Source organism: Perognathus longimembris, chromosome 13 (assembly GCF_023159225.1).
Source record: "Perognathus longimembris pacificus isolate PPM17 chromosome 13, ASM2315922v1, whole genome shotgun sequence".
Lineage (NCBI taxonomy): Eukaryota > Metazoa > Chordata > Mammalia > Rodentia > Heteromyidae > Perognathus > Perognathus longimembris.
Window position 1 is genome coordinate 51,257,540 of NC_063173.1, and position 16,133 is coordinate 51,273,672.

At 38.8% G+C, this 16,133-nt stretch overlaps 1 protein-coding gene across 1 annotated transcript; it reads right to left on the reverse strand.

The window, feature by feature from the left end:
* Window positions 1-2,035: 2,035 nt before the first annotated feature.
* On the reverse strand, window positions 2,036-3,037 carry LOC125361436 (olfactory receptor 5T3-like). The gene has a single exon (XM_048359920.1). It carries the CDS (start codon window positions 3,002-3,004, stop codon window positions 2,036-2,038), a length of 969 nt encoding a protein of 322 aa, XP_048215877.1. The 5' UTR covers window positions 3,005-3,037.
* Between the last annotated feature and the right edge of the window lie 13,096 nt (window positions 3,038-16,133).

A 16,133-nucleotide genomic window follows, 5' to 3' on the forward strand; every position in this document is an offset into this window, starting at 1 on the left:
TATATCTTATTGTTTCTAACCACTGGCCTAGGGAAAGACTATCCATATACATATTCGCTGTGCAGGTGGAATTCTAGGCCCATACCATGCCTAGGTTATGTTTTACATGTTGGCCACTAGTAATTTGTCTGGCACACTCTAACCCTTTTATACCACTATTACCTTGCTTCTTGGGTAGGTAGTGTTATAATTATAAACATCCACAGTTGGCCGATAGTTCTAGTTTTCATGTATTTAAATTTTTTGTTGAAAAATGTGTAAAGTTAAGACACATTGTACTCATACAATGACATGTTTAGTTGAAGCCCCTTTGTAGATCTATTCAATGATCATATAACAAACAAATACTATGTAACTACATGGTATGATTTTATAACATTTGTCTTTCATAAGTTAGCAATTTAAGATAAAATTATATATAAATACATTCCTCATTGCTTTCTATGTGATTAAAATAAATACTATTTCAGGAGTTAATTTATTTCTGCAATTGAAAGCTATCAAAAATTTATTCAATTCTTTTACACAAATATTTCAATCTTTGACTTTATTTTTCTATTTCAGGATTCTGTCTTATTCATAATGTCTTATTTTCCTTTAATAGCTCTGTCATGTAGAGTTCAAATTTTGTATTCTCATTTCTTGTCAGTTGTAATTCTTGGAAATTGGAAGTGACAAGTCACTAAATTGCTAAGGTGTACTGATCTAGTAAAGGCCTATGCCATTTCACACAGTAAAGGCTTTTTAGATTTATCTTTCTGTTCTATGAACTTACACTGGCAAAATGTTTAATGGTATCTATAATTTTATGGTTACTTATTAGTCTAATCTCAGCATTTAACAGAATGATGCAGTTAAGTGGTAGATTGGGTTTATATATGAAAAAATATAATTGATTTTAATCAGATGAAGAGTAAAACCCAAAACATTGTAATTGCTCAGTGACAGAAAATCGTATAAATGTTGGTCCTTGAATCTACGGACTCATTGCTTATATCTGTCATGTTCACATAGATGCTACTGCATGGTCTCCTCAGTGTTCTCTTACACATTCCTTTCTCAAGAAATGGTCATTAGTGTTGAAACACTTTGAAAGAAAGCAACATTAACGAAAAAAACAAACCACATGGCATCACATACAAACTTTCCTTCACTACTTTAATACACTGACTTAATTGGTAGAGAAGTGGAGAGGGGAGAGTGGCAGTAGTAGAGAGACTGCAGTACATTCACAAGCATTCTAGATGCTTGTTCCATGGATGTGTATTTGAAGAATGATAGCAATGAAAGGTTATTACTTTTAATTTCAAGAATAGTGGTTATGCAGAAATCATGCATAAAAGAAATCCCCTAAGTTGGATTAATTTCTCAGATATAATGATAATCATTCATATATGCATGCAAATACATATTCATGTATACATACAATATTGCATGAGTGCAAGCTTGTTTCTCCTCTAGAGTTTTTTCTTTCTTTAGACAAAAGAAAATAATTAATAAATGTTAAATCTTATTTACTTCTGATAATTTCAGAAAAAATTCAATCAATTTTAGTGATTGAAGATTTCAAGGAAAGAATCTAATAAGGGAGAATGAATTTTAATAATGGCTTGTTCACTCTTATGGTGGATATCAGTGTGTGAGGGCATATTACGAAGGAAAAAATTCAAATATGGGGTTTCTTTCACAATGATTTCAAAACATACTATTGACTGTGTGATGCGTGCTGAGGAATTGCTGTGAACAATGTGATCATTGTTTTATAGTAAAGGACTCAAAAAACGTGAGCTGAGTTTAACTTAAGTGAAAATTAATCACACAACTATTGACAGCAATAACATTTATGTCCAAAAATATATATTTTAGACTGTGTGTCTGGCATACAAGGCATACAGTTCCTTTCAACTGAAAAAATAGTGCATGAGAACATTCTTAATTCAAACTTCTGATCATTTCTGATCTAGTTTCTAACCATATAAATTTGAAGGGCATCCACTATATTTTCTTTTCGATTACTCAATTCTAAAACAATGCATCATTTACTAACTTCTTTCAACAATTTTTTCATTGCTTCCTTCACATCTTTGTTTCTCAAACTATAGATGATAGGATTCAGCATGGGGATCACAATGGTATAAAATATTGACACTATCATGTCATGGTTTGAATCATAGCTTGAACTTGGTCTCATATAACTGAAGAGAATTGTCCCATGATAAATAGACACTCCAGTTAGGTGAGAGCCACATGTGGAGAACACTTTTCTCCTCCCTTCAGCTGAACGCATTCTCAGAATGGCCAACAGAATGAAACCATAGGAGACCAGGACAATCAGAATAGTGACCATCTCAATAGCACCCACAAAGTAGAAGAGCAGAAGCTGGTTCATTTGAATATCAGAACAGGAAATAGCTAGTAATGGGATAATATCACAGAAGACATGACTGATTTCATTTGATCCACAAAAAGAGAGACTAAAAGTAGCCACTGTGTGTATAGTAGCATGTACAATTCCAGCAACATAGGAGGCAATGATGAGGGACACATAGACACTGGGTGACATGCTCACTGAGTAGAGCAGAGGGTTGTAGATGGCTACATAGCGATCATAAGCCATTGCAGCCAACAGAAAGCATTCTGTGGTTCCTAAGGTCACAAAGAGAAGCATCTGCGTTGCACATCCAATAAATGAAATGGATTTATCTTCTGCTAAGAAATTGACCAGCATTTTGGGGGTCACAACTGTAGAATAACAGGCATCTAAAAATGATAAGACACTGAGAAAATAGTACATGGGGTTGTGGAGACGGGCATCCCCAATGACCAGCACAACCAGTCCCAAATTTCCTATCAGTGTAAAGAGATAGATTGCAAGAAACAGTAGAAATAAGACAACTTTCAGGTCAAAATCATCTGTGAAACCCATCAATATAAACGTGGTGATTTCAGTCATGTTCTTTAAAGAAAATCTATATATGTCCAAACCTGATGATAGTCTGTCCATTGCACTTTTGACCTCTTGATTCCAAATGACGTATCCTGTAGCTGCTGTCTCTGTCCTTGTTGTCTGTATCTTTGCTAAGACTCCTCAAATTCATTGGTTGAAATGAGATGAGCTGTAATGGAGAATTTGATGTAAGTACATTAATTTTAGCTAATAAGGTAACCAAGATAGAATTTTCTTTCCTTTGTTAGCTAATTTTATCCTGTTTGATAATCTTGCAAATTAACCTAATTTTATGTAGTTCAATGAATATTGCAAGAATCCCTACCCCTTTTTAGTGTATTACATAATCTGAAAATTCACCAGGATGCATAAATATAAGAATACTTGAATAAAAAAAAACTACTTTTGAGTGGAAAGCACATACCCAGGTAGAAATACTAATTTTTTACACAGCTCATGGTTTTATATTTCAGGCCTCTTAAACTAAGAGGACCCAAAATAACCTCACAGGTAAATATAATTGTGAAGTATAATTGGGTTTACTGTAAAATATTTACATATAACTTGAAAGCAGGGTGCATTAGATTTAATTTTTAAATTGTTGACTAGATGGCCGTTTTAAGCAAAAACCATTGTATGGCTAGTCTTTTAGCAAATGGCTAATTTTATTTAGTATAATGGATTTCATTTTAGGGATACAATTGTCTTCCTTATTCCTTGTTCACAATTTTATCTTGAAGTATACATGATTCCTTTGCCAAATTTTAGTCTCTATTATTTACTTTTATTTCAAAATTTAGCTTAGTAATATGAAATATGTTTCTCTTTCTCAACTCATTTATTTTTGCAAAGTCTTTAGATTTAAATTTCTATTCAAATTAATTACCACTATAGTTTACTAAATTTTAGTGTTTCTTATGGAAATTTCAAAATTATTAGAAAATCAAGATCACTGAGATAGTGAAATAATTTTTCAAAGGACAAATTATATATTTGTCACAAAGAAATATTTGATTCTTGGATATAGTTCCTGATACTATTTTTTCTTAATTCAATTAATCTCAGGAGAAGGAAATGCATATCCCAATTCCACCAAGGGTGTATTGATAGAAGCAATCCACACTTCATTGCACCAGAAGGGAATTTTCACAATAGGAAGGACCTTGCTGTGCACTTCTTTTTGTTTTTATCATGGTTGTAATTTTTTTCTTTATTATCAAAGTGCTGGTCAGAGGGGTTACGGTTTCATAAGTAAGGCAGTGCGTACATTTCTAATCTAACTGCTGTACACTTTTTGACAGGCAGCTTCTTTTTGTTCAGTAGAAAGTAAGTCTATGAGCGATCACATTCAGCACCTCGGACAGCTACCAAACTGGTAAGGAGGAGCACAACACATTGAAAGCAGAGTCCATTTCTTCTGCAGTAACTAAAAAGGGATTGATTCACCCAGATTCACAATAATGTACCAGTTCAATTTGGCAAAAGACTAACATGAGAACAAGAAATTAAATTCCATTTACAACTGACTTAACCTCACAGAACTATTTGCTAGTGTATCATTTTCCTGTTTTGCAATGCCAAACACACTCTCACACACAGCTGAGTTCACTTGTGCTCAGACACTGTGGTGTTATCCCATGTATGCTCTTTGACACTATCATTCCTTCCCAAATGACTTTAGATAGACTCCCTGAGATCAGGACACATCCCTGAAAGGTATTTTCAGAATTATTCCACTATTAAGGAAGAAAGAACACTAGCTGTCACCACTAAACTTCAATATTAAATCAGAGAGATTAGGCTTTCCCAGTATCTCGGCTAATCCTAGACATCAGTTTTTTGTTGTTGTTGCCAAGCATCCATTCCATCTAATAATGACAACTCCTTCATGTTTCTCTTACCTGTTGCTTCCCATCTTGATTCAAGTTTATCCAGTGATACTCTGCCCTGGGAGGCTTACTGATTTGTAGAAGAGAACCTCTCTTCACTGAGAAAGCTTTAGCTTTGTCAGGTGAAAAACTCAAACCAGTATGTGAACATGTTCAATGAACAAGTCAGAAAAGAAAGCCAGTGTGGAGGGAAACAGAGCCACAAGATGGAGACTTGAGTCCTGGTGACAACACTTATGGTGCTAGACCCAGCTGTGCCTGAGGATAGTATATCCCTTGGATTTTGCACTTATGTGGGCCAATACATATACTCTTTTTGCTTATAAAATTTACATGCTTAGCACCTGGTCATCATAAAGTTATACAAATGACTTCTCCTCCAAACCAAAGAAAATCAATTATTAAAGTACTTACACTTGTCATCGTCAAGGGGGTGATTGCAAGGTACTATTATGTTATATGCATGAAAACACATTTTATTGAATTAAATTTTTAATTATCCAAGAAGAGTATTTGCATATGAAATGTGACCTCTGGATTTTATTCATATAAAAAATAAGAGGAGCATAAAATAAGATTATTTTAAACACAGAGCCATGAATGACTCAAATAAGAAACTATTAAGCTTTTAGGTTTTATATGTACTTTCTAGATTAATATATTACGTGTGTGTGTGTGTGTGTGTGTGTGTGTGTGTGTGTATCTGGTTCAAGTGGTAGGTAAGAGCCTTTAGTGAGAAAGCCAAGTAAGACCATAAGACTATGAGTTCAAGCCCAGTACTGGAACAAAATAATATTGTAATAGCTAAACATAAGTTCCTTTAATAGACTTGTCAATTTAATCTGCTAGTAAATGCTAATGTGTTTCTTGTTTAATGTAAATCAATAAATATCAATTTATGAGCTCAGTCATATTTCATTCTAAATTGTGTCTCATTAGAATGTTAATCTATTTCATTATGGAAACTGTAGATATGGCAGAGAAAAATAAAGCTATTTAGCAATGTTTATTAAGATAAGATGCATGTATAACAGCTACTTATATTAGCATATTTTAGGATATTAGAAACATTTGTGTTTATGGTTAGTTTTTTAAACATTAAGTTAAATAAAATACATATGAATTCTAGAATTTTTATTACATTTGATAAAATAGAAAAACTAAATGGAAAATCAGTTTATCATCTCACATGGTCAAATTTGGACAATATTAAAGTAATAAATTACACAAGATTATAAGAAGCCATTAGGTGATATTAAGCCATTAAAAGAGGGTAGCAATTTGAACTTGGTTAAATTATATGTATCACTGGTACTTAGTTTTTTATACATAAAATAATGATGTGTCATATATTTTTCCAGGTCTTACGTAGATTATCTAGCTAAGATATGGAATCAACCAAGATGTTTTACAGTGGACAAATGGATCAAAAAATTATGGTAGAATTCTACTCTACTATCAGAAAGTATTGTACCATTCAAAAAGTAATGGAAGACGTGGAAAAAATCCAAATGCAAAGATACAAGACACTATGTTGAAAATAAACTATATAATTTGTGAGTGAATATGGGAGAGAAAAGCTGGGAGAGAGGAAGGTAAGAGGTGCCATCATTCAAAAAGAAATGCGCTTTTTATCTGCATCATCCCCTCTGTACAACACCTTCACAATAAGAATAAAAGTGAAAAAATAAAGAAAAATATTTCAATTTAATAGGCTAGAACTCAAACTTAGATTTCTCTCATAGCTCACAATTTTTCACAATTTCTACTTAATGTATGATAATCTCATCATGACATGCCAGAACTATGAAAATATGATCCCTGAGATGATAGTAGATGGCACCACTCTTAATGTACTGAAAGATACCAAGAATATATTAATCATAAAATTTAAACCAATTGTTGTTGCTATTAACTAATCCAGTCTTTGGAATAATCTCAATATTAAAAGTACCATGTCAGAAAAGAATTGTTGAAGTTAAATGAAAATAGCTCCAAGAACTAATTGAAATCTATTGTTATTTCCCTTATCTCGGATGATTAACTTCTTTATTCACAAAACAAATCACATTGCTATGTTAATGCAATGTCTATCTATTGACTGAAATATGTGCAAAAATCTTTATCTTTTCTCCTCTAGAGCCTCAGAATACTCTTATTCAACTTGTAATGTAAAACTCTAAATAAATATAAAATATTTCCTGTAAGATGTAGATATCCACATGTATACTCTATACAAAATCACTATGACTTTCAAAACAATTTAAATGAGGAAAATATCCTCTTACCCATGAAAAAGAAATGTTCTCTGAATTTTGAAATACTATGAGTCCTGTGTGTTTGGACTCTTATACCAAATCTGAACTACTTGGGGTCCATAGGGAATTTAGAATGAGGTAATTCTCTTTGTTGTAGGAAAGAAATCCATCTAGATGATTTTTTCAAAACAAAGCAATGGTTCCATAATGATCATTTATGCAAACATGATCATGGCAAAGGCACTCTGGAATTCACTTCAGAAAAGATTCCTTTGTGGAAAAACATAATTTTACAAAACAGCCCACACTGTGACTCTAATTATTAATGTTATGCTGAGTTGGTAACTTCAATGTTCTGAAATTCAATTTCTTCTTTTGGGGAATATAATTTATGAAGTTTTTAGAAATCCTATAAACATATAGATTATGATATAATTCATCACAAATAAAACACAGTTACTTATCCTTAATGTTCTACTAAGTACGTGAACTAGACTTGCATTCATGGAAATAAAAATAGAACTGGGTGCTGTGGCTTATGTCTATAATCCTAGCCACTCAGGACACTGAGATCTGAGGATCACAGTTCAAATCGAGCTGGGGCGGGAAAGTCGGTAAGACTCTTATCTCCAAGGAACCACCAGAAAGCCAGAAATGATGCTTTGGCCTGAAGTTGTAGAGTACTAGCCTTAAGAGAAAATACTCAGGGACATTGGCCAGGCCCTAAAATGGAGCAACTCTGCCGGGACAGATAGGCCATGCTTTGTCTCAAACCAAGGTTCGTTTATGGAACACTCAACTTGGGAGTGAGTAGCCCTGAGCCTCAGTTGCAGGAGGGTTATGAAGGCAAAAATCACATGTATCACACGCAGGTGGTTATGGGTTAAGAATCTCAGGGCAAAAATCATATGTACCACAACCAGATGATAGTGCATGGGATAGCAAGCAGACTTACAGAAGCAGAATTGGCAGTTAGTGATTACAAATAGAGATCACCATTCAGGTAAACTCTGATAAATAAAGCAATATGATTCTTAGTTTTGGGTGTGACTGATTTTAATTAACCTTAAATCTTTCTCTTCCTGGAACTTCCCCTACACTGAGTAGTCTTCCTCATTCCTTTCTTTTGCCAAGGTCAAGCAGCTCTAGGTCAAGCTGCTTTGGGTTCCTGTTATTCAGCTTAGGTTTGCCCCTCCCTAGGCCAACTACCTTGTCTAATCCTGCTGTTTCTAGGAACTCAGAAAGGGGGTTCCTTTCATTTGGTTCTTTTCACAGCCCTGAGTTCAAGCCTTACTGACAAAAAGAAAAAAAAAAGCAGGACATAAACTTAAAAAACACCACACCACAAAATGTAAATACATTCTAAAAGACCTCCTAGATACAAAAAATTTCTAAGTAATTTGTTACCAGGAAATTAAATGCAATTTTAAAATTCATAATTTTTCCCATGTCAGTCTTTCATAACCTTGTCTTTTAAAACTTGCTATTATATTAATTATACCTTTCCATACCATAAGAACACTTGGGATTACAGTGAATAGATAAAAATGTAAGAAAGACTTTAAGCATGTAAACAACATTGTATTTCATGGTTTGGGTGTTATGCCAAGTCGCGAGAAGACCACCAAGAAGGCCACCGAGACTCAGACATTCCGAAATGCAAACACAAGGCAAGGCTTTATTCAAGCGAGCTACAACTCGGGCCTCATCCTGCCCACCGACACAGCGGAGGTCAGGAGGAAGCCCCGAGCTGAGATTGCACAGGGCTTATAAAGGCAAAAAAAAAAAAAAGTTACAGCAATCAGGTGTTCAAGTAAGCAAGATTACGACATGGGCACAAATCTGATTGGCTCAGGGCTCAAGACATTCTGGGGGCGGTTAGAATTAAGCATTCCCAGCAGTTAGAGTTCTTGACTGGCTGGGCCCTAATAAGCTTGTCCTGGGTTTGCTCACAGGGCCTGCTTATCTCAGGTTCCTGTGGTAAAGTGGGGCCTGACTTCAAAATGGCTTTAGTCTGGCTCTTCATTGGGTTCTGTATACATGGGAAATATTCAACTTACAAAAATTCAATAACTAGATTAGGATATATGTATTATCTGGATTCTTTTTGAATAAAAACTTAAAGGGTAAGCTCCCTTACTTGTTTTTATATTTTTCTAATATATGTTACAACGCCTTGCATCACACTATGGACTAATCATTTGAAATGCATTTCTTGCACAAGTTACTCATAGAGTACTTACTTAGTGTGTGTAAACATGAGATTCTATGGAAATAATGTCTGTTTTAATTATAAAATCCTATCCAATGCAAAAACTACACATTTCTCCTTCACTTATATCTGCAGGTTCTCCTCAGTGTACTAACTCAGTAATCACTTTTGCACCTTGAAAATATAATTCAATCTCGGGATTATATAAAATATGTTGTGCCAAGTCGCAAGACCACCCCCAAGAAGACCACCGAGATTCAGACACTCCGAAATGCAAAAGCAAGGCAAGGCTTTATTTAACGAGCTGCCAACTCGGTCCTCGTCCTCGGGGAGGGAGCCCCGAGCTGTGATTACACAGGGCTTATAAAGGCCAAGAACAAGGTTACAACAATCAGCTGTGCAAGCAAGATTAGAACACAGGTACGAATCTGATTGGCTCAGGATTCGATTCTAAAATGGGGTTCACGTGGTGGGGCCTGACTTCAAAGTCTGGCACCTCATTTCCCCCTTTTTCTTTTTGGTACCTTGGGAGCCAATCATGGCTCCATTCTGTCCATTTCAATGGCTTGCATGTCTAGGGGATGACATAGAGGTAAGGCATGGGCCAGTAGGGCCCAATGTAGTAACCAAAGGACCTGTCACCATTTCTTACAAGAATAGTCTCTGTACCTCTGTTTTGCATGTCTCTAGTGACACAAAAGAGACTGTTAGACTTACAAACAACACAGAGATGACAGCGCGGCATGGTGAGGTCACTCCCTGCCACCTGTGGGTGGCTTGGGCTGGCCCTACGTCCACTCTGTCGGCGGCTGCGGGTCAGGACTTGGACTTGGGGCTGATGCGTCCGTGTCCTGGGCTGTCGGCGCCGGCGAGTTGACTGGGCAGGACCCTCCGGAGCGGAGGGCACAGCTGAAAAATTTTCCTCAGAGTCCTCCTCTTGTAGAGTTAACTGGGGTGGGGAGTATGGAGCGGGAAACATTTCCTCCTCCGTGCTTCCTCCCTGGAGGATAGGTGAGTACAATTTCTCTAGATGGCCCAAACGAGGGGTGTAGATTAGGCGTTGCAAAGTCCTGATCTTACCTATGTCAAAGCTCCCTCAATTTCCTCAAAGGTGGACAATTCTGACTTGCACAGGGTGATCCACTTTTCCTTCTTAAGGGCCACACCTTGGTTCTGAGCTCCCTTAACCTCCCTCCAGTGAGCTTCCTTAACCTCCCTCCAGTGAGCTAGGATCAAGTCTAGGGGGCTAGATGGAGGTCCTCAAGATAGAACGTTATCCATAGCTCTGATCAGATGTTCAGTCCAAAAGGCTACAAAAAACAAAACAATTAACAAAAGGAGGAAAACACACAGGCCTGAGAACAAGAAAAGCTACGAGTTGGAGATCTCCCAAGCTGGCCCACAACCTCCTACAAGGGTGCAGAAGGAATGGACCCGAGTCGGCCCACAACCTCCTGCAAGAAGGAGTGGACCCGAGTTGGCCCACAACCTCCTGCAAGGGTGCGGAAGGAGCAGACCCAAGTACAAGGTGGGCGGGTTGAGTCTCGTTTGGGAGGCCCTCCTGGTCAGTTCCGGCCAAAAACCAAACTGACTCGTGCCCTACAAGTATAAGCAAAAAGCAAAACAGACAGACAGACAAATTACAGGACAAGACAAATGAACAGCGCTGTTTTCTTACCTTCGGAGTCTGGGATCTCAGGGTCTCTGGAGCTATCCCGGACGAGCCCCCAAATGTTGTGCCAAGTCGCAAGACCACCCCCAAGAAGACCACCGAGATTCAGACACTCCGAAATGCAAAAGCAAGGCAAGGCTTTATTTAACGAGCTGCCAACTCTGGCCTCGTCCTACCCACCGACACAGCGGAGGTTAGGAGGGAGCCCCGAGCTGTGATTACACAGGGCTTATAAAGGCCAAGAACAAGGTTACAACAATCAGCTGTGCAAGCAAGATTAGAACACAGGTACGAATCTGATTGGCTCAGGGTTCGATTCTAAAATGGGGTTCATGTGGTGGGGCCTGACTTCAAAGTCTGGCACCTCAAAATATAATCTCAGGATCTCTATTACAGCTTTATTACTGTTGCTACTATTTTCAACCCTTCTTGTCTTCCTTTCTTCTCTTCTCCTTTTCATTTTCTTTCTTATTTCTCTTTATAAATTTATCTCAATGATCACTCAGATTCAAAACTCTGGAAATTTGTCATGAAGAACCTGAGCAGCCATCACACCTCTATGTTGTAGCTTGGGCCTGAGGCTTCCTGGAATAACTACAGAACATGTCTGAAGTGCCAGACTTTGAAGTCAGGCCCCACTTTACCACGTGAACCTGAGATAAGCAGGCCCTGTGAGCAGACCCAGGACAAGCTTATTAGGGCCCAGCCAGTCAAGAACTCTAACTGCTAGGAATGCTTAACTCTAACCGCCCCCAGAATGTCTTGAGCCCTGAGCCAATCAGATTTGTGCCCATGTCGTAATCTTGCTTACTTGAACACCTGATTGCTGTAACTTTGTTCTTTGCCTTTATTAGCCCTGTGTAATCACAGCTCGGGGCTTCCTCCTGACCTCCGCTGTGTCGGTGGGTAGGACGAGGCCCAAGTTGCAGTTCGCTTAAATAAAGTCTTGCCTTGCTATTGTATTTCGGAATGTCTGAGTCTTGGTGGTCTTCTTGGTGGTGGTCTTGCGACTTGGCACAACATTTGGGGTTTCGTCCGGATGGCCCCAGAGACCCCCGAGACCCCAGACTCTGAAGGTAAGAAAATAGCGCTGTTCATTCTGTGTGTCTGTGTCTGTGTGATTTGTAGTTTTGTTTTCTGTTTTGGCCAGCCGCCTGAATCTGAACCTGTAGGTAGTGAAGGACCAGCTGGAGTGGACACACTCGTATGGGCAGTCCTGGAGGACTTGGGGAACACCTCAAGCCCTCCACAGGGGGCTCAGCCTTCCCACTACCACCCTGAACCTGAAGGACTGGACCAGGAGGCCCTTCTAACAGGCGCCTGTCCAGTCCACTCTATATTTGGGGTTGTCTGGTCCGCTCCTACACAGGAACAGGAGAGAGAGAGCCTCAAGACTGTGTGGTCTGCCTCCTCACAGGGGCAGGAGAGACACAGTGAGACTGTGTGGTCTGCCCCCTCACAGGGGCAGGAGAGGCACAGTGAGACTGTGTGGTCTGCCCCCTCACTGGGGCAGGAGAGACAGTCGAACCTGTAAGCTGCGGCTCCCTAAGTCTGTCTGTAAGTGTTGTCTGGTCTTTGTGCCTGTGATTATTTTTGTGTTTCTTTCTTGCGCTGTGCCTGACTGACAATCATATGATGGGGAACGCTCCTTCCACTCCTGGACTTGACTTTAGCTCTCTGGAAAGATGTACAGGTGACAGCCCACAATCAGTCAATCAGTGAGAGTGCTCGCAAAAAAGAACTCTAGGGGGACCCCCACCCAGCCTTCTTAAGCAGAAAATTATTTGGTGTGCTAAAATGTTTTACTAAGACTAAATGTTTTACTAAAACTATCAAGCCCTGGAAAATGAGGCTGGAGAATGCTAAAATCATTAGTCAAAGGTTTTTGTCTTAAAATGTACAGCCGATGCTTATTCAGCATGCTTTAAGATCTTTTGAAAATGTGTGTGTGTGTGTGTGCATGTGTGAGTGTGAACATGTTCAAGACTGCAGTATGATCCAAAACTAAGTTTAAGTTTAAATTCAAATGGTCATCAAGTTTGGGCATTAACAAATGCTTTAAAGGTATTATTGCATTGTTTTAAAGAGGAACTAGAGTTAAAAAAGTATTTCTCAGGGTTCTTTAATTAAAATTAAAAAAAAATCAGAGCTAAGTGTCAGAAATTTGGATTTAAAAGGATATATATATATATATATATATATATTAAACTAATGGGATAGAAGTAAACTCTCATTAACTCTATGTATGTAGGAAGAAAAGGCAAAGTGGGCCAATGTTTCTCACTAATATATTGGAAAGCTGAATGGATAAGTATTTCTAATTGTAATTCTTACATTAAGGAAAAATTCAAAGGTGTTCATGCCATGCAGTAACTGGGACTGAAGAAAAAAAAAAGAGGCTCTTTTGAAACAAGCAGCCCATAGGCAAAGGGCGGCACCTGGTTTCAGAATGCCTGTGAGCTTCAGTTTTTCCGATGCAGATAAAAGCTAAAGTGTTGTGTTAGTGTTAAAAAGGCTTTGGAAGTCAAGAATACATTTCTAGATAAGAAATTTGGAAGTAAAATTGTCCTAAATAATTATTGCATAGTGAGAAAAGGAGAATTATGGCTACCAAAATGTTTAATTGCCATTCCAGCTTCTTTGTAGGTTTTTTGTAACAGTTTCCAGCAGGCCCACAGAGAAGCACAGGTGATTCCTACAAGTTTGTCAAGATCTAATACTGGCCCTTAATAAGTTCCAGGTAAGAGAGCATGCTTAAAAACTACTTCTTTGTAGACCACCTTGTTGCTTCTAATTGGAATAAAGTGGCCTCTTGTAAGACTCACTGATCTGAAATCTGCGGTTCGAAGCCAGCCCGGGCAGAGAAAGGTTCCTGTGAGAGACTTGTCTCTAAGCAGCTAGCAGAGTGCTGGGAACAGAGTTGTGTGGAGCTCAAAGTGGTAGGGTGCTAGTCTTGAGCTGGAGAGCTGGGGGCAGCATTCAGGCCCTGAGTCCAAGTCCAGTGGAAAGTCACTCCTCCTGGGACAAAAGTGATGGAGCATCCAGAGCCAGTAAGCCGCTGCTTGGATGGCAGAGATGGTGTCAGATCCTAGAGTCACTCCTGTTTGGCCTTTCAAAAGTTAATCAACACCCTTGCGACCCAGATCATTTGTCTAAACCAATCATTTTGAACCCCATAAGCTAGCCAATCACCATCACCAGGCCTGTTCCCGCCATTGATTAGGCCAATCATAGTTAAGGATTATTTTATGATTTTCCCGCAGTGTGACATGATTTTCTGTGTGATGATGTGACTCATGGGATGTTCCCCAAAACCCTGTAATAACCCTGTTGAATGGTGGGTTGGGCTCCCAATTCAGACCCGCTGTTTCGGTGACTGTGACAATAGTGAGCCCAGGCTCAAGCTTGCAATAAAGACTCTCATGTGATTACAGTGGCTTTCACCTCCTTGGTAGTCTTTGGGGACCCCGAAATTTGGGCATAACAGTCCGTTTCCTGTTTAATGAATTTTCTTGCCCAGCTCTAATAACTTTGCTGATAGTTCTTCAACATTCCCTTTTCTGTTTTTCTTTCAGTCATTAACTGAATGATGCCTTCATTATTTTATAAAACATTGTGAAAGTAGAAGTTGACAAATGCCATTTTTTTTGGTCAAGGTGATATATAGAGGGCTTACTGTTACATATGTAAGGTAATGAGTGTAATGTGGAGTTTCAGATCTGTCCAGCACCATCATTGGCTGTTGATGGATGTTGGATTGACTCCATCTCAGATTAGTTAAAGAGAGCAGAAGCCTACTCCAACTTCACTAAGATCTCCCCTGCCCCATCCAGGGAAGTTTCCTTTCATTGTGATAAGATTGTGTAAACTGCTTAACCACCTGAGTAGTGGAAAGCTCAAGGTTAAACCTGTGCTCTCCCCTGAGTAGGCGTATCCACTTACATCATGTGAGCCCCACCAAATCCATGCACCAAGCCTAACTAAAATGAGTTTAAACAGTTACTATGAGACTGTAGCTCCATTGGCCACCTGCGTGTGACCTGGCATGCTCTGTAAGTGTTGTAACCTCGATGGCCACCTGGGTGTGGCAGGCTTGATCATGTGGTATTTGCCTTTATAACCCAACCCCAACCCCAAGCGTGGCCTGGGACATGTGGTTCCAGCTGCTGCCTTGGCCCACTAGCCTTCTTTTCACAGGTCGTGGTCCCAGCTCCCAAGTCTGGGCCATGACCCTGGCCGGTCAGTATACTTTTTACTTCCCCCAATAAATCCATCTTTTTACTTGAGACTGTCTCTGAGTGGTAGACTCTTGGAGGGATGGGGGATTTCCAACACCCCTTGGATGCCATTACATTGTGGTCCCTCCCTTGGGGGGGACCCCATTACAGTTAGTACATTTATTGGGGGGAGGGAAAGTGGGAGAAAAACAAGCAAATGGGTAACAATGTTCAAAACGTGTCACTTTTATTCCATATGTTACAGCTCTTAAATGCAACCACTCCATAACTAAGATAATGAAGTTGAAATATATCATTGTTCCTAAAAGTTTGAAGCCTTTTTGGTGATTCTTTGGGTAAATTCCCAAAAGTGGGGTTGCTATATCCTAGGGGAGATCTATGTTTAGCTTTTGAGGAACCTCCGTACTACTTTCCAGAGTGGTTGAGCAAGTTTATACTCCCACAACAGTCTGGTAGGGTTCCCTTCTGGCCACATCCCCTCCAGTGTCTGTTGTTATTGGTTTTCTTGATAAAGGCCATTCCATTCATACTGGGGTGAGGTGGAATCTAAATGTTATTTTGTTTTGCATTTATTTATGGCCAGTGATGTTGAGCACTTCTTCATAAGCCTATTAGCCCTTCTCATTTCCTCTTCAGAGGAGTCTCTAAGTCTTTAGCCCACTTATTAATGGAGCAATTGTTTCTTTGAGGATTTGTTATTGGGGAACTTAATTTTTTGAGTTCTAAGTGTATTTTAGATAAGATTCCCTTGTCTGTTGTATGTGATTTGTCTGGTGTTGTCATTCTGTCTGACAGGTTGAAACCCAATTATTTCCAGAACAAGTATTCACTGAGGTAGTTGTAAATTAGTCACACTTGGCAGTCCATTAGTCACAAAGTATGAGTGAAATAATATACTCAAGTCTCAGTTAGCATGA

Bases quoted from the DNA above. Each gene is read 5' to 3' on its own strand.
- LOC125361436 (XM_048359920.1), bottom strand. From the start codon at position 3,004: ATGGACAGACTATCATCAGGTTTGGACATATATAGATTTTCTTTAAAG.